This window comes from Aspergillus fijiensis, assembly GCF_003184825.1.
Source record: "Aspergillus fijiensis CBS 313.89 unplaced genomic scaffold BO72scaffold_12, whole genome shotgun sequence".
Taxonomy (NCBI): domain Eukaryota; kingdom Fungi; phylum Ascomycota; class Eurotiomycetes; order Eurotiales; family Aspergillaceae; genus Aspergillus; species Aspergillus fijiensis.
The window spans coordinates 557,086-575,776 of record NW_024468988.1 but is presented as its reverse complement, the minus strand read 5'-3'; the positions used below and the strand labels follow the sequence as shown (position 1 = coordinate 575,776).

The 18,691-nt window shown below is 51.9% G+C and overlaps 7 protein-coding genes across 7 annotated transcripts; 2 read left to right on the top strand and 5 right to left on the bottom strand.

The window, feature by feature from the left end:
• The first annotated feature begins 152 nt into the window (after positions 1–152).
• his3 (imidazoleglycerol-phosphate dehydratase HIS3) lies at positions 153–1,345 on the top strand. Its single transcript, XM_040944206.1, has 2 exons — positions 153–682; positions 805–1,345. Exons 1-2 carry the CDS (start codon positions 364–366, stop codon positions 1,218–1,220), a joined length of 735 nt encoding a protein of 244 aa, XP_040803762.1. The 5' UTR covers positions 153–363; the 3' UTR covers positions 1,221–1,345.
• A 92-nt stretch (positions 1,346–1,437) lies between these two features.
• Positions 1,438–2,250, bottom strand: BO72DRAFT_466840 (uncharacterized protein; the record flags this gene model as incomplete). The annotated part of the gene is made up of 2 exons (XM_040946795.1): positions 1,438–1,745; positions 1,914–2,250. 2 exons carry the CDS (start codon positions 2,248–2,250, stop codon positions 1,438–1,440), a joined length of 645 nt encoding a protein of 214 aa, XP_040803761.1.
• A 1,049-nt stretch (positions 2,251–3,299) lies between these two features.
• BO72DRAFT_35769 (glycosyltransferase family 32 protein) lies at positions 3,300–4,917 on the bottom strand. The gene is made up of 3 exons (XM_040940730.1): positions 4,312–4,917; positions 4,094–4,249; positions 3,300–4,042 (listed from the first exon to the last, which is right to left on the bottom strand). Exons 1-3 carry the CDS (start codon positions 4,588–4,590, stop codon positions 3,398–3,400), a joined length of 1,080 nt encoding a protein of 359 aa, XP_040803760.1. The 5' UTR covers positions 4,591–4,917; the 3' UTR covers positions 3,300–3,397.
• Positions 4,886–5,791, bottom strand: BO72DRAFT_35780 (uncharacterized protein). The gene has a single exon (XM_040940731.1). It carries the CDS (start codon positions 5,716–5,718, stop codon positions 5,245–5,247), a length of 474 nt encoding a protein of 157 aa, XP_040803759.1. The 5' UTR covers positions 5,719–5,791; the 3' UTR covers positions 4,886–5,244.
• A 4,275-nt stretch (positions 5,792–10,066) lies between these two features.
• derA (putative ER-associated proteolytic system protein Der1) lies at positions 10,067–10,888 on the bottom strand (the record flags this gene model as incomplete). Its single annotated transcript, XM_040946302.1, has 2 exons — positions 10,067–10,603; positions 10,700–10,888. 2 exons carry the CDS (start codon positions 10,886–10,888, stop codon positions 10,067–10,069), a joined length of 726 nt encoding a protein of 241 aa, XP_040803758.1.
• Positions 10,889–11,544: 656 nt separating this feature from the next.
• On the top strand, positions 11,545–12,691 carry BO72DRAFT_35711 (histone H3 family protein). The gene is made up of 2 exons (XM_040940727.1): positions 11,545–12,030; positions 12,087–12,691. The coding sequence occupies exons 1-2, from the start codon at positions 11,793–11,795 to the stop codon at positions 12,431–12,433; spliced, it is 585 nt and encodes a 194-aa protein (XP_040803757.1). The 5' UTR covers positions 11,545–11,792; the 3' UTR covers positions 12,434–12,691.
• Positions 12,692–13,865: 1,174 nt separating this feature from the next.
• BO72DRAFT_466836 (uncharacterized protein) lies at positions 13,866–18,606 on the bottom strand (the record flags this gene model as incomplete). The annotated part of the gene is made up of 7 exons (XM_040946794.1): positions 13,866–14,716; positions 14,784–15,436; positions 15,486–15,601; positions 15,652–15,669; positions 15,727–15,837; positions 15,893–16,898; positions 17,459–18,606. 7 exons carry the CDS (start codon positions 18,604–18,606, stop codon positions 13,866–13,868), a joined length of 3,903 nt encoding a protein of 1,300 aa, XP_040803756.1.
• Between the last annotated feature and the right edge of the window lie 85 nt (positions 18,607–18,691).

Sequence of the window (18,691 nt, the reverse complement as noted above, 5' to 3'; positions counted from 1 at the left end):
GCCATCATATGACGCAGTGAATCCCGGGGAGGGGAAGGGAAGCATATCCCGCCGCGGAAATACTGAACTTCCGACTGGGAATGCGGGCGGGATTTGTTCCGCCCCGCGAAATTCTGAGTCAAATTGGAGATAAGTGAGTAGGTAATCGAATCACCGCCCCTCGATTTCAATCCACTCCACCTCACAGCATCCACTGCCCACTGCCAGGTGCCTCCAGGTTGAATTCAGGATTGAGCCCTGCCAACCTACCAACCGATAATCGCATCAATCCATCCTAACCATCCATCTTCAATTCCCCCCCCAAAAAAAGAACAGAAAAAGGTTCATACGACCGTGGTCGAACCCCATCACCTCACGTTCACAATGTCTCTCCCCGCCCGCACCGCATCCATCTCCCGCAGCACCAACGAGACCAAGATCCAGGTCTCGCTCTCCCTGGACGGCGGCATCCTGCCCCCCTACGAACCCAGCCAACACTTCCCCGCGCCGACCGACCCCGCGGAGGCCGAAGCCGCGAAGAAGGGCATTGTCCCGCCCAAGGATGCCGCACACGCCACCCAGTTCACCCCGACGCAGCAGATCACCGTGAGCACGGGCATTGGGTTCTTGGATCACATGCTGCACGCGCTGGCGAAGCACTCGGGCTGGAGTCTGGCGGTCCGCGCCAAGGGAGATCTATACAGTACGTTTTTCTTACCCGATCTCTCGAAGCATTCGGTGTCCCGTGGGGGGGACCTGTGTTGTTTTCATTACCCCCTACCTAAAGGATCGATGAACTGAACATTGCTTTGTGCGTGATTATAGTCGACGACCACCACACAACTGAAGACACTTTCCTCGCCGTTGGATCGGCATTCACCGAGGCTCTGGGCGCGCGACAGTCGCTGGCGCGGTTCGGGCGCGGGGACGCGCCGCTGGACGAGGCTCTGTCGTGGGCGGTGATCGATCTGTCCAGCCGGCCGTGGGCGGTCATCAACCTGGGATTCCGTCGGGAGAAGATCGGGGATCTGAGCACGGAGATGATCACCCACGGTTTGCAGAGTTTCGCCCAGGCGGCCGGCGTGACGCTGCACGTGGGCTGCACCTATGGCGACAACGACCACCACCGGGCGGAGAGTGCGTTCAAGGCGCTGGCCGTGGCGATTCGGGCGGCGTGCACAAGACGGGTTGCAGGCGAGGTCGGCGCGGGCGATGTTGTGAGTACCAAGGGAGTTTTGTAGATTGCAAGAGGGTTGAATTGCGATTCGTTTTAAAAATGATAGACCAAGTCATACCGTGTCATATTGTTGTTACACCTAGGAGATATCACCTTCTAATGCTATCCCTCCCGCACCCACCAACCCAATCTATCTCATCAACCTAATAAACTCTCCAAAGACATCGGAACAACAACACCACCCCCGAATCCCCCTCCCCAAAAAGGACAACACCACCCCCTCAAACCCCCAGAGCCTCAACAGCCCGACTCCAATAAGCCTTCCGATCATCATTCGCAGCCGTCCCAACGCAGCCGGTAATGAAAGCCTCCCAGCCCGCCTGGGTCCCCTGCTGCAACTGGCCGCGCACACTGGCAGTACACTGCGTGGTCAGGAACCACGCTCCGGAGCCAAAGTCATACTCCGGGACCGCGCGCAACAGATCCAACGTCCCCGCCGGGTCCCCGTTGACGGCCTTCAGCGAGTCGGCGAGGGCGGGGATCGACGCCGCGTATTTGGCATTGAAGGCGGGGGATTGCATGTTCCGAGCTAGGTGGACCGGACAATCCGTCAACATATAATCCTTATTCTTCGCTCTCAACAAGAAAACCATGCGAAAGGGATGGAGGAAGAGAAGAAACACAATATATGGAGAGAGGAAAGTAGACTGAGAAAACTACAAACCCCCCCCAAAAAACAAAAGGTGTAAGCACTTACTGCCCTGGCCCGCAACACCCGGGAAATGATTCTTGTTGTACTTGAAATCCCCACTTTCGAAGGCCATCAAGCCAATCACCGCCGCCTGCTCGGCTTTATTGGTCACCCCGTAGGTTTGGAAGGATTTAGAGATACTGGAGGCGGCGGTGTCGGAGGTGGCACACTCGCCGGCGGCCGGGGCGTTGGCGCAGGTGTTGGAGGTGGGGGCGATGGTTTGGATCTGCTCGCTGGTGATTTGCGTCGAATCCCGGGTACACAGCTGTCCCTGGCCCGTGGGGGCGGCGTGAATCAAGAGAGGGGAGAGGAGAAGGATGTTGGTGAGGGAAAAGGTCTTCATCGTGGATGGTTTGTATGTAAGTAGTATGTATGTAGCTTAAAAGCAACCAAGAAAGTAGGGTTAGGGTAATGGGTAAGGTAGTAAGTAGTTGTAAGTTATGCAACGGAACTCCAAGTCACTGAATGAATCTATCGATAGAGAATTCAATTCCCAACAGACAAACAGGAAAATCAAGGGGCTTAAGAATCTCTCAGAAATCTGCCTATGTCACCTCCCTCGAGCGCCCAGAGTATGCCTGGCCATGATTGACATTCCTTCAGGATGAAGACCCCTCAGAAATATGTGGAGCAGACCCTCGTACTCTGTCAATCTTCCCCGCCAACCACGCCCTGAAGATCCCTTCAGCCCAACATCCTGTGCGGCTGTGTGTCATCCTTCAACTCCAACTCCCACCTTGCGCCTCATGATTGGAGTCGACCCTGAGGCGAAGTGAAATCAAGTGGGATCAAGTGGGAACCTTCCTCCGTCTATAAATTGTTTTCAGTCGGCAGTGCGCTTATTCCGCCCTGCGCCACGCTTATTGGTCCATGCTGAATGGCCAAGTGTTTCACCGGTCCGTGACTGATCTCAACCCTCGTATACCCAACTGTGTAGGTAACTGATTCACTCTTAACTACCGCACATATAACCTCTATATTGATGCGGACAGTGCTAAAATATGCTGATCGTCATAGTAGGATGGCAAGCCACCACAGGATTTCATTCAGCGGTCCCAGCAGCACCAGGCATCTGTGACTGGAATTTCAAACAACTCTCTACCCAAAATCAATCGCAAGTCTATGGGTGGGGCTGGAAAGAGTAAAAGGTGTGAAAGGGTAAGCAGACAGTGAAGAATCGAAGGCAAAAAAAAAAAAAAAAGTGTAAGACATCCAAGAAAGAAAGCCAGATACGACACACGTGCGCTGCCTTGCAGAACGCCCGCGCATAGATCAAAGTATCTTGCCAAAACATGTACAAGGAACCCTATGCTTGGAAAGCATCTCGGTCAAAACCCATGCCCCCCTCCCGAACTCCGTACATGCACTTCAGAAACTGGACGAAATTTCCCGACGAAATCAGGAGACATTAAAATGGTAGAGGAAAAGTAGGATGTCATCAAGTCCCAACGCGAAAAGACTGTAAAGGTACGCGTTGTAAGTCGAAACGCTTAATCACGACGACTATAAAGTTCATAGGAAGTTTCCGTAACACCGTTCGCTTCTTCATCTTCCTTGAAGCTGACCCGGCGAAGCAGAGTGGGCATCATCCGACGCGACATTCTTGTCGGGGAAGGTAACCGAGATCCCGTCACGAAAGAAGGAATCTTTGCATAACGGTAGCGGTACTTCGAACCAAGCACCATAACCCGAACATAGAGCCACCAGAGGGAGAATCCGACCACGGCAGCCAGAATGAATCCGAGAACGGTGAGGAACATCCAGTGCTGGCCCATCCAGAAGATCAGACGGGCGTCTTTGCCATGCCAGCTGTTCCCCACGTGGTGAGTGAAGAAACTCCACGAGTGCTTGTTGTACTCGTCCTTCATCAAGATGCGCACACGTGCCGATTCGCTCGGAAGGGTTTGCATGTATTCCTTCCAAATCACCGAGAGGAAGAGTGGGCCGGTGGAGTACATCACGGTGATATACGGCAGAAGCCAATGGCGGTCATAAGACTGCAATAGCTCGATCACGCGCAAGAAAAAGGGATGCTGTGGAACAGAGCCCATCGCGTCATTGGAGATACCGGTGGGAACAGTGCGGCGCACCCAAGCAGGGTAGGCGAGAAGAGGATCTAGGCGACGGTTGCATCCCTGCGGATCGGTCAATAACATGGTCATCAGCGAGAGAAAAGGGGTACGCACATCGTCAAGGTCAATGTAGGTGCCACCGTAGTGGGCCAGAACAAAGTATCTAATCGAATCTGCCCGCTGAATCGGGTACTTGTAGCCATCGAACGTCTCGAGAAACCAGGGATATTCGTTGGCGATAAACTCGCGCGACTTCTCGTTCGTCCACAGCTGTTTCGGGCAAGCTTGTGTTAGTCTCAGGTATAAATCTTGAACAATGGCAAGTGGCATACAATGTACTCGTAGTCAGGGTGCAAGTCAATGCAGCTCTGCTGAGCTTCTCTCCACACCTCGGGGATCGTCTCGTTTTTGTAGGTCTGGTGGATAATTTTGGGGATGATTTGCGGCCGCTGTTCGATTAAACTGGAATTCGGCGAGGGGAGCTCGGCACGATGAATGGCGTCGGCGGAAGCATCTTCCACGAGCAGCGACAGAAGCGTGAACACACTGCGCACCAGAAAGGTGACTATGAGGAGGTTGACGAGGAGGAAAATCAAGACACCGCGCCGCATGATGAAAGACGGAGTAGGAGGTCTGAAGGACACCTCCTGTAAAGGTAAACTGGAACAATTGCCGGAATTAAGAAGCGCTGCAAGGATGCAGAATTTAATTGATGCGAGTCTAGTGTGTCGTAGCGTCGTCGTGTTGACCGCAGCGGGAAGGAACGAAAGGGCCGCGAGAACGATATACCCAAACTACAACACTTCCAGATTTCCCCGCAGTATAAACACAGCGGCGGCGAGAAAGCAATGCGGGGTGGACGATAGACGAAAACCCTTATTGTCCTTGAAGACCAGACAACATGGGACGTCGAGGGTCAGGTCGAGAAATTGCGATGCAATGCAATGGCAATGAAGAAGAGAAAAAAACGTTGAGGTTGAAGGGAGGTCGAATTTAGGAATGACGGCCGTGAGACTTCCTGGTAACGTTTCCCCCTTTTCCTTTTTGAGTTACCCTGGATGGAGACCGGTCTGATGGTTTAAAGGATCAAAGCTCGCACAGGTAACCAAACAAGGCAAGGACTGGCGTCGTGGTAGTAGTAGTAGTGGTAGTAGTAGTAATAATGAAGAAAGGAAAGGGAATGGAGCAGTGACCACGGGGAAGGCAGGTGGTGATAGATAAAGTGGTGATTATTATTAGGTTCCCGTAGTGAACCAAGCCCCCAGTCAAGACGCTGGGATTGGGAAGCGTGGGGGGTGGATAAATTTATTTGGGGGAAAAAAGTGACAACAAGAGGAGGCACGAAAGAGAATTGATTGAATAGGTATGGAGAGAGGGGATCGATTTAACCAGGTGGACAAATAATAGGAAAGGAGTGCGTAATTTACTGGTCCATCGACTGGGACAAAAAGAAGGACTATGTGATAGGCAGAGAGTAAAAAGAAAGCTAGGCGAGCCAAAGGAACGAACGGTGCCTTAGCAACAAAGCCGTAAGAAATAATATTTAAGGTAGAGAGTGTGGCGGAAAAAAAAGACAATGGATTGACTAGTTTAAGAGAGAAGGGGATCCTTTTTGGGGGGGGGGGGGAGGTTGTTGAGGAGAAGACGGAGAAAGCGAGCGGAAGAGAGAGAGACACCGCGCGAAGCGTCAACAACGGCCCATGGTTTAACTGGGTCTTACTGGAGAAGGAGGGGGGCATCCGTCACCCAAACCAGGGGATGAAATGGGTGTGTGAAAGGGGAGGGAGGAAGAGGGGAGATGGAAGGGGGGGGGGGGCTAACAGTGGGGGAAAGGAAGAGAGAGAGAGAGAGAGAGAGACTGGGAGACTGAGAGAAGTGGAAAGTGGATCCTAGACCCATCATGAATCCTTTTTTCCTTTTTCCACCGCCTGTTGTTTGGGGAAAGGTTTGCGTTGCTGCCAGTGCTAAGCCTCCGCCACTAGATCATTTTCAGTGAAGTCGGTCTCCTCCTCTACTAGATTGGGACTAGACTTGAGAGGCAACTTTAGTCTGTGGTACTAGTACTAGACGGTACTTAGGCTAGGAACCGTACTCGTTTAGTGGGAAGTTAGTTGTCTCGGTAGTGGTTCCTCTTCTCCTCTGTCTGGGTTCTCGGGGCAATGCTGAATCCCGTCTGCAGTGCTGCTGCTTCGACATACATCATCGCCTACTCCGTACATTATTGCACTGCCTACAGACATTACGGTTGTCCATCAAGTGTCAACTCCACTAATAACCAATCACTGACAGTCAGGCCCATTCCTCGAGGCGAACAAGATGCGTTGCCACTTGGCAGGTGGTTATACGGGGCCTCGAAGAAACTCGCTCATTCTTTCCTCCCACCGCCTCAAGGCTCAAGAGTCAACACGTTGAATAACGTTCGAGAATTTAGTCGAGTGCGCTAATCATTTCCAGCCTCGCTGTGGTGGGAAAGCATGGTGCCAGATATCCACTCTTTGATTGGTGCCGCGGAAATAGGCCCCAAAAGCACAGCCATCACGGCTCGGCCAAATGATATCCCACCGCGGCGTTGGCAACCACCCCGGGGAGAGGGGGGGGGGCGGAACTTCAATTCTGGTACGGTAGACGATTACATGAGTAGTAAGGTCAATAACAATTGAGATTGCATCCAGAGGTTTGGTCAGGTAGTAGAGCCTTGTGAAATCATGATTGACACTAGGAGGTGATATTAGCGGGAAATCATGACATCCCCTGCTCGGGCGTCGATTGTTGAATTCTTGTTGGGGAGGAAATCCAATGATCTGATCATGTCTATACGTAGCCTTGTACATGCAAGTCGGAGAATTTAGGTGGGCAATAGTGAGTACAGATTGAAAAAGCCCTAACCTACTAGTCTATTGATGAATCGATCTCAATTCTGATCATTGTTATTGCGACCGCATTCGAGTGTTTGTGTCAATAGTACGGAGAACTTCGTAGTTAGGTGTTTGACAGTCAAGCGAATTTCCCGCTGACTAAGACCGTGGTCCTGAGTTGACTACTGTCTTTAACTTCTCAATCCCTGACGAAGTTCCTTACTTGGCTGATTTCAGCTCAAAAGCTGCGTGTGTCAGGTCAGCATGCGGGATGCAGTTGATCTCGGGTCTCGCAATGCTCATTGCCCCGGAGCATGCTTCCAAGGATCTAAGTTTGGAACGGAGGTAAAACACCCCAATGCCCCCGGCTTGCGCATGCAGGTCTGCTGCATAAAGAAGCCGACAGATAGAACCAATTTACCTTTCCAATGCTATTGGCTGGTGGCTCATACTGTATTCATGCAGGTTTAGGCGACTTCACTTCCTACGACCTCTATCAGTGTGCGTGCGACAAGCACCTTGTGACAACAAGATCCTCGACATTGAAGACAGTGCACTAGCACGGATCCTATCACATGGTGACATTATCGCGAAAGAGTGAGAGGAATCGAAGATAAGAAGCGGGGCATAAACAATAACATGAGCAACAACAGGACCCCTCTAGGCAGAAGAAAAACCAGGCCAGCCAGTTCCAAGGTCGACGGTTGCTTGCCACACAGTACGTAGTAGAATAGGTTCCAGGATTCCCAGCCACAACGAGTGTGTGGCACTACATCATCATCGTCTCTGTGCACGACCGTTCATCACAGGCTGAGCCTCGTTGAGTATTCCAAGGCCAGCCAACAACCGAACCAAACTCCGTCGGAACGGGTATGCATTTACGAGTACGATTCCCGGCGACCGGGCGACTTTCCCGCCGACTCGCCGACCGACTCTCTGGATTCTGGAATGGGTGGGACCTCGACTAGTGAACTGCTTCCTCCGGGCTCCACAAACCTGTGAGTGAGGTTTGACAGATGGAGATTTGGGATATCAATTCGAGAGATTATTCGTCTAGTCGAGCTGAGTCGAGTCGGATGAGCATCAAAGCTACCGAGTGTAATAGAACAGGAGGATGTATGTATCCGTGTGAGCAGCTGACCCTCCATTCGACCTCTCGAAGATAGTGACACCTGATTGTTTTGCCACTCTCCGTAGAGGGGGACAAATTTACTCGTGAAGAGCAAAAAAAAAAAGAAGAAAAAAAAAAAAGAGAGTTATCCCCAGATTTGACCCAACCTCGGCTCTCTTGCTAGACGACCCTCGACAAAACCATTTCTAAACACCGAGAAAACCAAAAGGAATCGCCCGGTCGGTCCACTCTTCCTTCAATGGCTTCCCCGTCGACCCACGGCTTGTCAAGGTTCCATGCTTTAAGTCAGATCCTTTCGTCCTACTCGCCGATTAGACTGTCAGACGCGTGGACAAGCAGATGGTGCCGTGGTGGATGTTGAGCTAGACCAGCTAATTTATTACCGGCTGTTTCACCTTTTCGTTACAACTTCCAAGGACAATTTCTTCGGTCGCTCGTCGCCGGGCGGTGGATTTCTGCCGACCGCATTCAGACTGTACCTTCGTACTCGTACACTGCCTTGAGCAGCAACAATGCCAAGGTGTTGAGTACAGAAATACTGTACACATGGACAACGATCCAGACCTCGCCCCCCGATATTCGAAATCTTGGCTTCATATGCAACAGAAATGAAACATCCCCCTTAACTTGGTCTCTTTTGTGGGCGACGGATAGATACTCCCGGCGTACACCGAAGTTCCCCTCCCCAGCTGGACCCTGCCCCTTGCGACCACCCGTTGCACCTCAATTCAAGAAGCAGCGACGATCAATTCTCCTACTGTACGAATAGATTCGCGACTTCGCACATCGCAGTTTAATCCCACGATAATCCTCCTACCTAAAATGTACTGTAGTGCCTCCGTACATGATTACTCAATTCTTACCTCTGGATAATCAATTTCTCTGCCTGAGGCAGGAAAAGGGACTTTCTACATTTGTACATTACGTCGTCGGTCTCTCCCAACAACCCTGCATCCCGTGTCTGGCCACAAAGTGACAATAGCATCATCTTCACCCACCCCACCTGCATGGTTGATTTTCTCCCCCGGTTGTCGCCGTGGGAAACCCGGACGCCGCTTATGAAATTTGGATGCTATACCCTAGGGATGGACCAACCAATGCGAGGTGGTTGGTGATCAACAGGTCTAGCGAATGATGATCATGACGTGGGCCAAGGAAGAAGGTCCTGGCTTCGCTGGGAACCCTGACCGATTTCTCGTGAAAGATCCATTGTGTAGAGACGGCCAGTGTGGTGGCACATGGATGGAGATGCGATAGGTGAGAGATCCAAGCGCAAGGCCAGAGTCGAATGACTTTATCACATATAACGTTAGTAACTTGCATAGTATGTCGTCGGCGGCGGTTAAGCCCACCCGCTCCCCGATCATGCGGAGATTTTCTACCCCGGCATTGGGGATCTACAGTACACGTGGGCAGGCCAGCCAGCCGTTCAGTACCCTGCCATGCAGTCTAAGGCACATACTTACTTAGCATCAGTTATCCTCCCCACCTTCTCATTTGCTGGAGGACCTATTTGAGTTCTCTTCTTTCCGAAACCATATCACAACGTGATCAATGTTTGCATTACAACAGGGGTATATCCAATGTAACTCGCTAAAGAGCTCAACGTGCAAAAGAAACAATGTCACAAAGTCCTCCGACAGATGCCTAGGTCACGCTTATCCACCGGGCATCTTCGGCTCGAGACTTTCATTCCCCTTTTAAAAGACCACATCTTTCGCTCGACCTAGCCAGCAAATGAGTTTGATGCTTGCGCCCACGTGCAACATATCGACAATGCGACAGGCTGCATAGCACCCCCAGGTAGTCAAACAAGAAAGCGATAGTGGCGCAAATAGCCCTTGCACCGCATCACCATACCATATCAAATGACCTCCCGACGCATCTGAGTGAGTGACCCAACATGCAGAGATGCTGCCATTATCGAAGGGTTGTTTGAATTCTGTACTTTCAAGTGCGCATGTCCCCTGCACATCGCGGTCTTCAATCGAGAAATTTTCTGGTTGGGAAGAGACTCGTGTGCTTCAGAGGTGATAGGGCCTCGGTCGGCGATTTTCACGGCATGCATTCCACTTGCAAGTCTCAGCCTTCGTCAACCGCTCATCGAATTTCGGGTGCGGCGGCGGCAGTGGCAGCGAGACCACCATTCCCATCGCCAGTCGCGGGCTCAAACAGACGTACCCACCAGGCCGGGGGATCGAAAGGCCGATGTCCACCATGCAGCGATGGGTAGACATCATTAAAGAAGTACCAGACATGTCCGACCACAACACCGCAGATTTCGTCCTTGGGCACAATCCCGTGGACGACCAGGCTGAACGCCATCAACACCCAGGGGAGATAGGGCGCCGAGAACACCAACATCCCGAGGAAGCTCAGACGAGTGTCCGGGTTGCGACGGCTCCAGATGTACACAAGACTCGATGAGAGGGCGCTTCCCAAGAAAGGCAGCGAGAGAAATGGCGAAAGCAAAAGAAGAGAGGCCATGGCGTAGAACAGCAGCCAAGAGAAATGAGCGGGCGACCGACCCGACGACTCTTCTAGAAGGCGCGAGTACCGCTGCAAGAAGAAGACATGGAACAATAGATCGAGGTTCAATGGTCCAAAGTAGAGGAAAGTGGTCAGTAAGCGCCAGTACTGCGCACCACGGTTAGCTGAAGCGTCGTCACTATCACTATCACTAAACGACAGGCAGCGGTCGCCTGCCTTTGCTCCGGACTGCGCGCAACATACCTGAGATTTTACATATACGGCGCGAAAGCTGTAGAATAGCTGAAAGGGAGTAAGGACATGGCACTGAACCAATACCGAAGTGACAACGGTGGCCGCTGTCCACCAGCGTGTCACGGGAGGCATTTCATAGAACCATTGTTCAAGCGGAAATTGGCCAGCCTGCCCGCCGTTACCCCAGATGGCGGCCATTGTGTTCTGGAGTGGAGTATGTTAGTCTTGAAGGTGCAGATGCGGAATGGATGAGCGAGATTGAGATGTTCTATCTCTTCTCTAAGTACTGTAGGTAAGATAAGAGTAGCAATTGATTGGAGAAGCTGAGGAATTGGCACGGGATGGGTTGGGAAGAGAAAGTAAAGGAATGGGATAGGATCGATGGTGAGGTACGGAGTAGGCCACTTGACAACTGATAAGATTGGGAGGTGTGCTGTGCTGTGCTGAGCTGAGCTGATAAGTTAAGGTACTCACTGGCGGAAAAGACAGAGAAAGAGCTTCCAGCTAGCTGGCCTTTTTGCCTGAGGCCAGATCACAGCTCCTCAGTAAGCGGATGGCTTATTAATCACTTAGTAAGCTATCCAAACTCACACGCGCGCGCTTGAAGCCGAGACGAAACGCGGTCCCCCACGCGTCACTCATGGAAATAATGCAGGTGGCTGGGATCTCCAAATCCCACCTTCATCCGATTGCATACACTTTACGGAGTACTTCCGTACTTACAATAACTTAACCACCGTTTACCAGTTTTCTGAGCCCTTTCATCCCCAACCCAACTTAGAATTGCAACAAAAGTCTGCAGAGTCTACCAAGCAAGGCTGTCCTGGCGGTTCGTGACGGACCAAAGCTAAAAAAAAAATCAAAACAAACGGTGCAACAACAACAATAACAACAACATTCTTGGCTCTCGAGACTTGTCTTCCCTGCCACGCCTCTTTAACTTGCACTCGCACAATAAGACTCGATTCCACCCGGAAACTCACGGTCATACCCAAGTGGTTGACCGTCTGCAAGCTGCAGCAGGAGGGACTCGTGCCAATTCTCTCACATTGACCACTTTGTTCGTCATCCCCGGGTATACCGAATAAACACAGATTTCAACATGCCTCCTAAGACAGGGCGCGGTCGCAAGTCAATTGCTGGGCCACGGAAATCAACCGCCGCCGCCGCCGCCGCCGCCACTACTGCTGCTGCTACTGATGATGGTGCCGCCGCTGCTGCCGGCCCGTCAACTGCCCCAGCTGCGACGACCACAACCCCGGCCGCTCGCGGGCGTAAACCTGCGGGTGTCACCAAAGGCAAGCGACCGGCTAAAGCGCCCAGGACATCCAATGTTGAACGTATGTTTGCCCTCCTCGACCGTCTCCAGAACCAAGCATCTGACAGGATCCTATAGCGGGTGATCCCACCCCCACAGGTCGTCGTCGCCGGTACAAACCTGGAACGGTTGCCCTGAAGGAGATCCGCCATTACCAACGCTCATTCGACCTGCTCATCCGAAAGCTGCCATTCGCGCGACTGGTTCGCGAGGTTGCCTTGGATCTTCTCCCCGCCGAAGTCGGCTCCGAGCTGCGCTGGCAATCGCATGCGATCTTGGCTCTTCAGGAAGCCGCCGAGGCGTTTCTGGTCCATCTTTTCGAGGACACCAATCTCTGTGCCATCCATGCCAAGCGCGTGACCATCATGCAGAAGGATATCCAGCTTGCTCGACGCATCCGGGGTGTCTGGGGTGGTCTGGGTTAGACGGGGTTCTCTTTTTCCAACATGCTTGAAATAAGAAAAAAACAACATCCGATCTCATTTCATTAATGTCGTCTCTTGCTGTTCCATCTTCTATCTGACGGACAATGGTTGGTTAGAGCTTATAACCCGTTTTCAGGACCACCTGAGATCATCGGAACAGAATGAAGCAGCAGTCGAGCTAAAAGGTAGCGGGCTCTCGTGGAACACATCAAAAGCGTCTTTATTTAATCCGAGATCTCGACCTCTAAATCACCACTCCTCCAGAATTCACCCACTCAACCTTCGCATGCGGGATCTTCCCGGCTCGAAGATCTCACTTTGTCTCCTCAGATTCTACCTACCGTTCTCTTTGTTCCCGAGACTCGACTTGCATACCTTCTGTTCTATCAAAACTCTCAGGGGGTTCCGGATTATGTTGTTTTGCGTCATCGCTTTCCCTTTCCTTACTCAGCTGGGTGTATAGGGCTTCTTGCGCGCAGGCGTACGGAGAAAATCCAAGGTGAACGGAGTTACAAATGTCAAATTTCCCCCCATCTATCTATTTATCGATAGATTTGATAATCCAAGTCAGCCATCGACCCGCGACGGCGACGATCTGGTATAGCGGGTGTGTTTCTATGGTGTTTCCTTTTTTTTTGAATGTTGTCCCTCGTTTGTCTGTCGCGGCGGTGATCGGTGCCTCCTTTTCTGGCTAGCTGTCAGGCAGCTCTAGACGGCCTGATGATCTATGCACTACTGGGCATGTCTGGACTACATTCATGTTGATCGTACTCGTGCGCGCCTTGCGCATGCGCATGCGCATGATGCATGTGTATCAAAATACAATGAAGCATATCCAACCTAATCTGTTTAATCACTGCTGTTTGTCGAACATGCTTCATTCTCAGGCTGGTCAGGGGCCGTAGGTTAGTCCTAGGGTTGCGGTTCATTTTTTAGCCATCTACTTTGCTTGTCCGGCGTCACCGAGGGTATGGAATTATTCAATACCCGTATGGGAAGTGGGAGTGATTCGCGTTGCGACTTTTGGGAGACGTGTTCCCCAATGATGAATTACTAGTATATGGCCGTGTACGCGAGATCCCTTAAACGGTATCGCAAACAAAAGAAAATGACATCTCAACACCCGCGCACACAGAGAACCAGAATGGTACCAGTTGATGAAAGCGAGCCCAATTTTGGGGGGCTACGGGCTCTATCTTGTCGCAACAATGATACTATGAGAGCATACACGCCAAATATGGGCGATCGTAGATGATGAAGTAGCACGATAACCCACCCAGTCAGAAAACCCCAACCCAAGCCAACCCCTAGAAAATGAGAAAGGACATAAGACGCTCTATATCAGGACAATACAATGAGACATCACATGCACACACACACACACACACTCTCTCTCTCTCTCTCTCTGACAAATAACCAGATCTACCTTCCATTAGACAGCCCTCCTTAGGGCCGCCGGTAAGCCGTTCATCACCCGATGGCCTTCCTCTCTCACTCCCAAGGCTTCTTCGTTCTTGCCTTGCCGTTCCAGCGTCTCCGCGAGCATTTCGTCGGTGACGCTGACCCAAAGGCGGTCGTTGGCCTTTCGGGCCATGGCGCGACCGGCCCGGGCGCTCTTCTCGGCCTGCTCGCCGACGACGCCGCGGAAGTATTTCCAGCTCATGAAAGTGAGGGTCATGCAGGTAATCTGGCTGTTGTTGATGGCTGTGGCCGATTGTAGGGCTTGTTGAAGGTGTTGTTTGGTTTGAATGGTTGATTCGGTCTGCACGGTAGCGCAGACGAGGTAATAGGCGGCTTGGATGTATTTACTGGGGCTAGATGTACAAAAAGGTTCGACGGTGGCTAGGATGGCGGGGAGTTGGTGATGAGACGGGTGAGATGGTTCGCTGAGGATGAGGACGGTGTTTAGCGCGGATAGTATCGCAAGGTCCCGGCGGGGGTCGTTGCGCGCGCCTTTGCTGGTGGTGGCGGACGAGGAGTGCAGAGAGAGGGTTGTGGACTGGAACGCCTGGAGGGCTGCATCCAAATCGCCTGTCGCTTGGGCGATGGCGCCGCTCGCGTAGTCCATCATGCATTTGATGGTCTCCGGAAGCTGGCCACCGAGACCTAGGGCTTCTTGTCGCAATTCGTGTAACGTTTTCGTGGCCAGATCCCAGTCGGTGCGACCGCAGGCGAGAAAGACTTGTTGAACGAGGAGACTGCAGTAGAGGGTTCGGCGCCATTCGACGCGTCTGTTTGCATTTACCACAGACTCAGTAATTTCTTGTGGCGCTTTGAAACTTCCTGCAGGCAGCCGGGTCAGTGTGAGGTCAAGAGAAAGAAAGAGAACCACAAATCGCAGCCGACTAACCTTTTACCATGCGTATGCCCTCTTGGAGGAACTTCTCCGCTTTGCGTCCGTCATAGGAGTTTTTGCAGCTGAGAGTGATGGAGCTGAGGAAATAGCAAAGTGCATACAGGTCGTGTTGCGGGAGCCAATTGAAGCTCAACAATAGGGTGCCGCTCTGTACCTGGAGAATATCCCCGGTGTCAATGGAAGAAGGACCAGCCGACTTGCCACTCAGAGGGATGGAGAAGGACCCGTCATCGCGCCAGTTTGAGTCATTTAATCGCTCATCCATCATGTCTTGCATGACTTTCAGCTTCTGAGACGATTGGTTGACGTCGTAGTCCAAAAGACTACAGCATATGTCGACAATCTGGACCAGCGTCGTCAGCTGCGGAATGTGACGAAGATCATCGTTCAACTGATGGCTTCGTGCTGCCGCCACTGCGCGTTGAGCCTGCTCGATCGCGTCGGACCCGGTGCCTTGCTGCAAATGTGCAAGGGCTTCTATTATAGCAGACATAGCTGAAACGGCCTTGTCACCATTGCGATGGGCCATGCTGGCTATTTTATGGAGGTGTTGTAGTGCTGAGACAGAATCTTGATGGGCGTGGGAAGAGAATGAGAGCGATGCGCGAAGGAAGCGAAAGGCATATTCCCAGGCCGAATGGCGATAACTGCTGATGTTAGTAAGAATCTCCAACGTTCGCGATTTGAGGAACTCACGCTTCGACATCTTGTATCATGCCATCGACGGCTTTCATTGAGGCCTTCGGGTTCGTCTTGTGTAGCATCCGAGCCAAGAGATGCTGCATACTATACTTCAGATCTAACATGCGGTTCTAGTCCGGTGTAAGCTTGAATCATTCATCATCTGCTCGGATTTACCTACGCGCTCACACAAATCAATCTGGAACAGACCTTAGCCATGGCACTCGAGAAGTGGGGGCAGAGAATGAATACATACGCCTTTGCTCAAAGCTGTCTCAGCCTCGAGATCATTGTCTGTTTCCTCGAACAGAATCCGCGCATAGCGCAACCGCACAAGAGCCTCAACTCGAGGTTGAAGTCTCCAGTTCTAAATTAGGTTAACGACCATAGAGAACAAGTCTGACTCAAGCTATCTCTCATACCTTTAATACCGCCTCTAAGCATCCGAGACCTGTTGCCACCAGTTTATAGTACTCTTCCATGTCCATCTCCCGTCTTAGCAAGGCCACCATGGTCCCATGGCTGTGCGCCGCGTCGAGATACTCATCCGCCATAGCCAACAGCAACAGCTGGTAGTCGGGGGTCTTGGCCGATTTCTGTGTGGAGGATTTCATCGGGTGCTGCGGTGTTTGTTTGGGGGTGGGTTTTTTGGGGGACTGTCGCTGCAGCTTCTGCTGCACATCTGGTGAAGGTGCAGGAATGAGCACCTGGACGGGCTTTGGGGATGGAGCCGATGGGGTTGCAGACACGGACTTAGTCGCAGCCACTTTAGCAGCGATGGGGATAGCAGCAACGGGCGCGGCGATCACAGGTGATGCTGGAACAGGTGGTGCTGATACGGGTGGTGCCGACACAGAGGGTGCTGACACAGATGGTGCAGAGACCACTGGTGGATTCGACGTAGCTTGGGCGTTCTTGTTGTAGGAGGCCTGATTCCCTGGGTCGGGGCTTGGATCGGCATAGTAGGCAGGCTGAGCAGGGGTCGAAGTGGAAAGTATAGGGGAATGTATGCTGTCAGTGGCAGTGACTGCAGGTTTCGCGTTGTACTGGGACGAAGTGTGTGAGAATCGGGGAGGTGAGGTAGCCGGAAGAGGGGGCGGTTGGAACAGCTCGGAGGGATTCACATATTGTGGTTGCTGCTGCTGTGACTGTTGCTGTGGTTGCTGCGGAGCGTAGGGTTGAGTGTAGGTAGGATAGGCCGGGATCATGACCTGAGGGTAGACAATCTGTTTGCCATATTGATATGGCGAAGCAGTCGTGTTGACATTGTTATCGTAAAGGAGCTGCTGCGGGTGGATGGTCTGCTGGTGGTGGAGCGGGAGATTGGGGGGGTGTTGCATGTATTGCGAAGGATATTGGCCGTTGTGGGGTGGTGGGTAGCTCATCGCCCCAGGACGCAGAAGATGCTCATTTATCCACTGCGCTCTGCTAATCCCGATTGTAAGTAGCTGTGCTGAGGGAGACTGGAAGTTGGGAATTCCTTTTGCGCGGTCACTGCTTCTTGCGGTCCTGGTCTTCTTGAACAATCGCGCGGCCATGTCCGTTTCCGCGTCGGGTTCGGAGAAACCTCCCCACGCGGTCCGATCAGTCAGGATGGTCAGGTGGGGAACTTGAAGGGATGTCTTGACCCCTTGGGAATTTAGTCCCAGTATTTTTATAATTATTGAACATTCTCTGCTCTAAGTTCATCGATACTGACAATTCATCTTCAGCTGTTTACATGAACATATAACTGCGGACAAAAGTTTGCACAGAGCCCAAAGGAAGATATATAGTAAGTATAGCAGCCCCTACTCCTCCTACCCAAGCCCAACTCAACACAAACTTGAAAAAATAAAAAAATAAAAAAAAAACCACAACACCACACAGGATTGACTGTGGACATAATCAAATAGACCCCGAACCACGCCCAGCGCCATTCATTCTAGGGAGCGCATTCGCCAATTTTCTATATCATGTTGATTGAAGAGTATAATTGGTTGAGCGACTGGTCTTGCATCGCAGGCTCAAGTATGTTCATCCCCAAAGTCGGGGCTTCTTCCAGAGGAGGATGTTCTCGAATAGTCCAAGGACACATCTCACTGCAATTGGTAGCATCAAACAGATTCTCCGCGGGGTGTATCCGCTGAGAAGCCCATGCCTGATCGGGAACCGAACTTGTGCCTCCAAGGCACCTTTCGGTCCAGAAATGGTAGGTAGCTTTGTCCATCACCTCATCTATCCGACAGGGCTGTTTGCGAGGACACCTCAAAGAGGCGTTGCATGTGTTGCAGACTGATATCCGCTTGCACGAGGCACAGTGGCTGTCATAGAGACGACAGATGGTGGTCTGACAGACACTGGATAACCACAAGTCGACTGATCGGTGAGCGCATCCAAAGCGAGGGGTGATGTGTTCTTCTCTGCCAAGCTGGCCAGTCCCTGTTGTCATATGATACTCTGTATGTATCCTCAACAAGTCGTCTTGGTCCAGCTCAGGATAGATCGCAATCTCAAGCTGCGTGGATCCATAGTTTTCCTTGCAGGAGTGCCAGCAAAAGCGCTGCTGCTGAATGCCGCTCCCAAACTGCAGGGTAAGGGCGTCCACTGATCTCTGTCGGGTCTTCAAAAGCTGTACGAGATCCGTCTTGTCCTGGAAGGTGAGCTTCTTGCATGGGCATAGATCCACGATGCCCGCAGAGTTACCCAAGTTGCATGCTCGCTCATCGGACTTCCGTCTCAGCTCGCGAGGAGGGAACGAGCTCCGTAGATGTAATTTTAAGCATTTCGAGCAGGCCCGCCAGCGGCCGTCTTCCAGCAGATTGATGAATTGCCACCGCGGGGTGACGAAATTGTGGCCATTCCGGTAGTGGTGAAAAAGTGGTGCGAAGTCGCGATTGAAGTGGAGAGCTTTGGCTCCCAGGATCGCCCCGGATATTGAGTAGAGTCGCTTGCATGTCAGCGCTAGGCAAGCCTCGGGTATTACCGATAGATGGGAAATGATCGCCAATAGTAGTTCGGTTGGCAGTTCGAGAAGGAAGCATCGCCCGCTAGAATCGAAATCCCTACCCTTTCCTGCGGTTTGACTCCGCGTCCACCGATTCATTTTGGCGATGATCTTCACTTTTTCGGCAGCGCGACGTAAGCTATATGCCATATCGAGCGGGACACTGGGCCCTAAATCATGGATTGCCGCGGCCAAGAATGATTTGTTGAATGGTTCCCAGCTGAGGCGCTTATTT

What these genes read in the sequence shown, in the direction of transcription:
- BO72DRAFT_35780 (XM_040940731.1), bottom strand. Translation starts at nt 5,718, where the DNA reads ATGCCCCCCTCCTTCTCCAGTAAGACCCAGTTAAACCATGGGCCGTTG.
- BO72DRAFT_35711 (XM_040940727.1), top strand. Translation starts at nt 11,793, where the DNA reads ATGCCTCCTAAGACAGGGCGCGGTCGCAAGTCAATTGCTGGGCCACGG. An exon ending in CAGGACATCCAATGTTGAAC is followed by an intron (nt 12,031 to 12,086) that starts GTATGTTTGCCC and finishes AGGATCCTATAG; the next exon opens with CGGGTGATCCCACCCCCACA.
- BO72DRAFT_35769 (XM_040940730.1), bottom strand. Translation starts at nt 4,590, where the DNA reads ATGCGGCGCGGTGTCTTGATTTTCCTCCTCGTCAACCTCCTCATAGTC. An exon ending in ACCCTGACTACGAGTACATT is followed by an intron (nt 4,250 to 4,311) that starts GTATGCCACTTG and finishes TGCCCGAAACAG; the next exon opens with CTGTGGACGAACGAGAAGTC. An exon ending in CCTACATTGACCTTGACGAT is followed by an intron (nt 4,043 to 4,093) that starts GTGCGTACCCCT and finishes ACCGATCCGCAG; the next exon opens with GGATGCAACCGTCGCCTAGA.
- his3 (XM_040944206.1), top strand. Translation starts at nt 364, where the DNA reads ATGTCTCTCCCCGCCCGCACCGCATCCATCTCCCGCAGCACCAACGAG. An exon ending in CGCCAAGGGAGATCTATACA is followed by an intron (nt 683 to 804) that starts GTACGTTTTTCT and finishes GCGTGATTATAG; the next exon opens with TCGACGACCACCACACAACT.